General features: G+C 40.2%; 1 protein-coding gene across 1 annotated transcript; it reads right to left on the reverse strand.

The window, feature by feature from the left end:
- Window positions 1–401: 401 nt before the first annotated feature.
- LOC142181563 (wound-induced proteinase inhibitor 2-like) lies at window positions 402–2,512 on the reverse strand. Its single transcript, XM_075254485.1, is given in 3 exon segments — window positions 402–594; window positions 596–1,674; window positions 2,412–2,512. Coding segments are annotated over 3 exon segments (1,161 nt in total). The 5' UTR covers window positions 2,458–2,512; the 3' UTR covers window positions 402–558.
- Window positions 2,513–7,299: the final 4,787 nt, after the last annotated feature.

Below are 7,299 nucleotides of genomic sequence, written 5' to 3' on the forward strand. Positions count from 1 at the left end.
ACTGTGCTTCACATGTATCTCACATGTATATCATACACAAATATATATAAATATATTGAGGATATATATGTGATACACATTTGATATATACGGGATCCACAAATAATGCACGAGAGATATACAGTGAATATATATATATTTCATCTTCCACTTCAAATTTTCAATTAAACCCACCTCAAAAGTCCACCAAATCGTTCAAAAATTGAGATTAATAGTAAACAAAGTTTCTGAAATTGAAAAAAAAAATAATGTGAATTTTGATCTTTTGCAGAAGCACAGCCACAAGTGGGCAGTGTCATACTATTTTCAGCAGATTTTCACATTAATTAAGCTAAAGAAGACTAATTAGATTTAACTTTTTCATTACATTCTAAATGAAAGAAATGCAACAAAAGCATCACTAACTAGAACAAACTAGTGCTCCATTTGTTATTAAACATTATGAAACCTAGCACAAGAAGTGGAAAAGCTCCACTACCATATTACAGATTACAGGCAGGACAGAGCATATTGTCATGCCTTTGTTTCATATATAGACTACATATTATTAGTTAGGACTTAGGAAACAACAACCTTAGACTTCTGGAGATCATTCATCCACTTTGCTTATATATTCAGATTCTCCATTACAAATAAAAGTTCCATTAGCACTGAAATAGTTGCAACCTTTTGTGCCTGCGCAACAATTAGTGCATATTTGATTATTCTTTTCTTCTGAATACGGGCAAACTCGATAGTCAATTCTTGGATCACAATTTCGGGGACAAGCTTTTGGATTTCTAGGATCAGACTCTCCTTCACAAACAAAAGTTCCATCAGCACTAAAGTAGTTACATCCCTTTGTGCCTGCGCAACAGTTGGTGCATATTTGATTATTCTTTTCTTCTGAACGCGGGCAAACTCGGTAGTCAATTCTTGGATCACAATTTCGGGGACAAACTTTTGGATTTCTAGGATCAGATTCTCCTTTACAAACAAAAGTTCCATCAGCACTAAAGTAGTTACATCCCTTCGTGCCTGCGCAACAGTTGGTGCATATTTGATTGTCCTTTTCTTCTGAACGCGGGCAAACTCCATAGGCAATTCTTGGATCACAGTTCCGGGGACAAGCTTTTGGATTTCTAGGATCAGACTCTCCTTTACAAACAAAGGTTCCATCAGCACTGAAGTAGTTACATCCCTTCATTCCTGCGCAACAGTTAGTGCATATTTGGTTATCCTTTTCTTCTGAACGTGGGCAAACTCGGTAGTCAATTCTTGGATCACAATTTCGGGGACAAGCTTTTGGATTTCTAGGATCAGATTCTCCTTTACAAACAAAAGTTCCATCAGCACTAAAGTAGTTACATCCCTTCGTGCCTGCGCAACAGTTGGTGCATATTTGATTGTCCTTCTTTTCTTTTGAACGCGGGCAAACTCCATAGGCAATTCTTGGATCACAATTTCTGGGACAAGCTTTTGGATTTCGAGGATCAAACTGTCCTTCACAAACAAAAGTTCCATCAGCACTAAAGTAGTTACATCCCTTCGTGCCTGCGCAACAGTTGGTGCATATTTGATTGTTCTTCTTTTCTTCTGAACGTGGGCAAACTCCATAGGCAATTCTTGGATCACAGTTAAAGGAACAAGCCTTGGCATCTGCATGTTCCACATTATTTACAAGTAGAGACATTCCTACAACATAACCAAATTAATTACCTTATGAGTTTTGCACAATGAATTCAAGTAATTGGGTAAGAGAGAAAGTTAAAAAAAGAAGAAGGGAAATACATAAAATCCTCCTTAAAAGTAGTCTGTTTAAACCAGTTAGAACCTTCAATTATGTAAGTGTCTTATTACCCTCGTAAACTCGTTCGAAGTGATATTATTACTCCATATTACGTGGCGGGTTTATGTGGATATTTGTGGGTGCTTGAGCACCTATTACTTTGACCAGATTTAATAAAATATTTTGATAAATATTGAGTGAATACTCATTATTAAGCTTATTTTTCTTTTTCTTTTAGATTTCTTTTATCGGCAAACAGAGACGGACCCAGAATTTGAGTTTGACGGCGGCATCACTGACCTTAAATATGCTAATAACTAGCGACAAAATTTCACGTACAACTTTTTAAAAACTTAATTTTTATGATAACTTATTATCAAAGTATAAACAACTAGAATTTTTTAAAGAAAGAGAAAACACTAAATAAAGAGTGAAAGATTGCTTTGTAAAATGGGTGTTAGAAAAAGAACCGTTGATAGAAACAGGGTCTCGCAACACTCTTCACCAAAATTTTTATTCAATATTAATGGCAAATAATAATAATAATACCACTTTAACCGAGTTAAGGGGTAATAGGACTCTCGCAATTTGACAGGGTTTTTATGTATTTTTCCTTAAAGATAGTTGAAAAGAAAAGCCTTACCAAATAAAAGGAGGAAAGCAAGGAAATTAACTCTGTGAACAGCCATACTTATTTATCTCCCGAGTTAAATGGTTTTCTTTAATTTGAGCAAAGAGTGTTATCCTATGCATGTATTTATAGCAGATGAGCCATCTAATAAGACAACACATGAAAATGACTTGGACGACTTTATTTCATTTTTAATAATGTAGATGTGGATACACGTGGCATTCATTTCCATAAAGTCTTATCACGTTTGCAATGACTATGAAGCACCGCATTTGACTGAATCAAAAGAGTGCAAATTTCTTCTTTCAACTACTTGAAGCCAAACTGATGGCACTTGAAGAAGGCACCATCTCTCCTCGAGTCATTGGTGTAGAATGAGGAAAACTTGAAATTATTTTGTTTCGAATTGATAAATATCGATTCATATAATGGAGGAATTGGTAAATTGGTTGTGAAAACCTAAGAGTCCTTTGGACAAGTTCTTAAGGGAAGTAAGACTTGAATCTAACACTAATACTTTAAAATATTTTTGAGATCATGAATATAATACATACAAATGTATACATACTTGTTTGATTAGAGAAAGAGATCAAACTATAGAGATCGAGGAGGAGCCGATAGCTATTCTAGACCGACATGTTTGTCAGTTGAGATCGAAGAGCTTTCCTTTTGTTCGTATTCAGTGGTGGGGTCAGCCTGCTAAGGCATCGACCTGGGAGTCCGAGTCCGATATACGGAGCCGTTATTCCTATCTTTTTTCCGACTCAGGTACTTCCTTCTTATGTCTGTTCGAGGACGAACGATTGTTTTAGTGGTGGAGAATATGATGACCCAAAAGGTCATCACTTGTTTTAGAAATAAATTCTGCGTTCCGAGGCCTTACAAAACCTCTTTCGGCATTACCTCGATTTGCGTACGCATTCCGGGCGCGTAACCGGAAAGCCATTATGTGAAATCTGTGAAAAATAATGAACTTTGACTTTAAAATGGATTTAAGTTAACTTCGGTCAATATTTTGGGTAAATGGACTCGGACCCATGAGTTGACAGCCCCGGAGGGTCCGTAGGAAAGTATGGGACTTGGGCGTATGCCCGGAATCGAATTCCGATTTTCTAGAATTATTTATGAGTTTTGGAAGGAAACATGTTTAAACTTGATGGTATTGGGCCCGTATTTTGGTTCTGAAATCCGGTACAGGTATTATATGTGATTTAAGATGAGTCTGTAAAATTTGGTAAGAAACGAAAGTCGTTTGATGTGGTTCGGATCCGTAGTTGTAAAAATTGATACTTTGAAGGTTGATTTTTCTTAGATTTCTATGCTAAATTCAACGTTTAAGAGGTTATTTTGGCGATTTGATCGCACATATAAGTTCATATGATGTTTTTGAGTTACTATGCATGTTTGGTGTGGAGCCCCGAGGGCTCGGGTGAGTTTTGGATAGGTTCGGAAGGTTTTAAACTTAGGAAAAATTGTAGGTTTTTGCTGTCTCAGTGCACCGAGGTTTTGTTCTTCGCGTTCGTGTGGTCCCACTCGCGAACGCGTAAGGCAACTTCCTCAGGTGCCAGTTATGCTTCGCAAACGCGGAGCTTGGGACGCGAACGCAAGGTTGTGGGGGGAGTACCCTTCGCGAACGCGTAAGGCTAATGGCTTGGGGGGAGGGGTTCACATTTGTTCTATGCGAATGCGGCCATCTGACCACGAATGCGAAGGCTCTTGGAATTGAAGCTCCGCGAACGCGTGACGACGAGCGCGAACGCGAAGGTCACCTAGGCCTAACCCATCGCAAATGCGACAGGCCTATCGCGAACGCGATGAAGGCCTGCCTAGTGATTTTTAAACAGTAACATAACATACGGTATTTCACCAAAGTTTCATAACTTCTTCTTCCAAACTCCAAATTGATCAATTTTTGAAAGAGAACTTCACCACAAATCCATAGGTATGTAATCTAAGACTCATTTTCTTCAATTTCCATTAACACCTATTAGATTTCTAGGCCTAAATCATGTTCTTAAGGGTAGAAAATTAGGGATTTGGGCAGAGTTAGGGCTTTTTGTATAATTGGGATTTAGACCTCGTTATGGGGTCAGATTTTGGAACTAATTACATATTCGGGCTCGTGGGTGAATGGTGATTGGGGGCCCGGGGTTGATTTTTGACTTTTTGGGGTAAATGTCAGAAAACCTATAATTGAGCATTGGGTATGAAATTTTTGGCATTTATTGATGTTGTTAAATCAATTTGGACTAGATACGAGTTGTGTGGAGGCGAATTCTAAAGGAAAAGCGGTGTTTGAGGCTTGAGTTGGCCGTGGAAGTTCGAGGTAAGTGTTTGATCTAACCTTAGCTTGAGGGATTGGGAGTTGTGTCCTATTTGCTACACATTACTTGTTTAGTACGACGTATAGGCATGATGACGAGTATCTATATGTTGGTGTCAAGCATGACCGTGAGACTTAAATTGAAATTCTTGGGTTCTTAATAAATCCTACGAATGCCTAAATTGTTGATTCTTTGTGTTGAGCAAGGATTATGATTATTCTCGTGGAAATTACTTATGATTGAGTATTGGTGCTAGTTAAGGTATTTAGATGTTGGAACAAGTTTGGTTATAGCTAATTTTCCCTTGCCAGGACGTATTTACTTATACTGTCGATTCCCTTGCCGGGATAGTGTTGTTTCTTTATAAATCCCTTGCCGGGACTTTCGTTGTGATTGGTGTTGAACTGTATATATGGATCGGGTTGCGCGCCGCAACAATATCATATTTGGATCGGGTTGCACGCCGCAACAATATTAACTGTATATGTGGATCGAGTTGCACGCCGCAACAATGATATAATTGGATCGGGTTGCACGCGGCGATAATGATAAAAATGGATTGGGTTACACGTTACAACAATTATATAAATGGATCGGGTTGCACGCCTCAACAGTGTTATTATGTTTTGGATCGGGTTGCGCGCCGCAATAATAGATAATACAAAGTGCTTATAGATTGGTGATGAGTTCCTTATTATTTTGCTATGAATTCTAAGTTGTCCTCATGCCTTTCTCTTAAATTACTGCTGGTAATGATATTCCCCCGCAGCATGTTTCCCCCTCCCATCTTGACTTGTTTATTTCTGTTTTATTTTCCCGCTGTATATTATATAACTGCACAGGTTTGTTTGGTAGTCTGGTCCTAGCCTCGTCACTACTTCGCCGGGGTTAGGCCAGGCACTTACTAGCACATGGGGTCGGTTGTGCTAATACTACACTCTGCATTGTGTGCAGATCCCGGAGCGGTAGCTTTTTTACCATAACTTTGGGTGGCTGCCTTCAGTCTAGTTAGAGATCTCGAGGTAGTCCTGCAAGTATCCGCAGGCCCGGTGTTCTCTTCTATCTTTATATGTATTTTGTTTTTATTTACTTCAGAGATAGATTATCCTTTCTTTCCATACATTTGTATGTGGTATACGTAGATGGTCCGCAATATTGTGATACCGGTTCCGGGTAGAGGTGTATGTTGGTATTGTTGCACTTGTTTTTGGCTAAGTTATCAGATTAAGTCTTCCGCATGTATTTATTTATCGTTAATATTTCACTGTTGATCGCACGTTGATTTAAATTGTTAAAAAGGGCTAAATAAAAGAGTTAGTAAATCTATAATACGCGGCTTTCCTAGCTTCCACGAGTAGGCGCAATCATGACTCCCGAGGGTGGGGAATCCAGGTCGTAACAAGTTGGTATCAGAGCTCTAGGTTACATAGGTCTCACAATTCAAGGGCAAGCTTAGTAGAGTCTGAGGGATCGGTACGGAGACGTCTTTACTTATCCCCTAGAGGCTACAGAGTTAGGAAAAAAATTCACATTTATTCTTTCCGGTCGTGCTGTTTGGTTACTCAATGCTAATTGAATTTCTACTTTGTTCTTTCTCAGATGGCGAGAACACGTGCTTCCTCATCCACTGATCAGAAGCCTGAGCCCCCAGCTGCAGCTCCCACGAGGGGTAGAGGGCGAGGCCGAGGTAGGGGCAGAGCTCAGCCCAGGGCAGCAACACCAGTGGTGGAGCCTCAGGTTGACTTTGATAATGAGGTTTCGGCCTAGACAGTTCCGGTGGGGCCCAGCTCAGGTCCCAAAGGGGTTTATTGCTACCCCAGTATTCTAGGATGCTCTGGTCCATCTAGTGGGCCTTATGGAGAGTGTCACCCGGGCAGGCTTGCTTCCTGTAGCACCAGCCATCTCTCAGGCTAGAGGAGGAGCCCAGACTCCTGCTACTCGCACTCTGGAGCAGATGGCTTCCCAATTTCATACTCTAACAGCTCAGCCAGTTGGAGTAGTTCAGCCGGGTATGGTAGCTCAGACCGGTGATGGAGTAGCTATGTCTGCCAATGCTTTGTGAAGATGGGACAAGTTCACCAAGCTCTTCCCTACTGCTTTCAGTGGTGCATCTTCTGAGGATCCCCAGGATTATCTAGACAACTGTCATGAGGTTCTCAGGAACATGAGGATAGTGGAGACAATAGGGTCGATTTTGCTACTTTTTGCTTATCTGGATCCGCCAAGACTTGGTAGAGAGATTATTATTTGGCTAGACCATCCGGATCACCAGCTTTGACTTGGGAGTAGTTTACTCAGCTATTTCTAGAGAAGTTTATCCCCGAAACTCAGAGAGAGGCCTATCGGAGGTAGTTTGAGAGTCTATAGTAGGGTTCTATGAGTGTTACCCTGTATGAGACCAGATTCATCGACTTGGCCCATCATGATATTATCATACTTCCCACTGAGAGAGAGAGAGAGAGAGGGTTAGGAGGTTTATTAAGGGACTTATTCAGTCAATTCGACTTCAGATGACTAAGGAGAGAGAGAATGAGATTTCTTTTCAAGAGGCGACCAATGTGGACAGGACAGGTGAG

This window comes from Nicotiana tabacum, chromosome 6, assembly GCF_000715075.1.
Source record: "Nicotiana tabacum cultivar K326 chromosome 6, ASM71507v2, whole genome shotgun sequence".
In the NCBI taxonomy this organism is placed as follows: Eukaryota; Viridiplantae; Streptophyta; class Magnoliopsida; order Solanales; family Solanaceae; genus Nicotiana; species Nicotiana tabacum.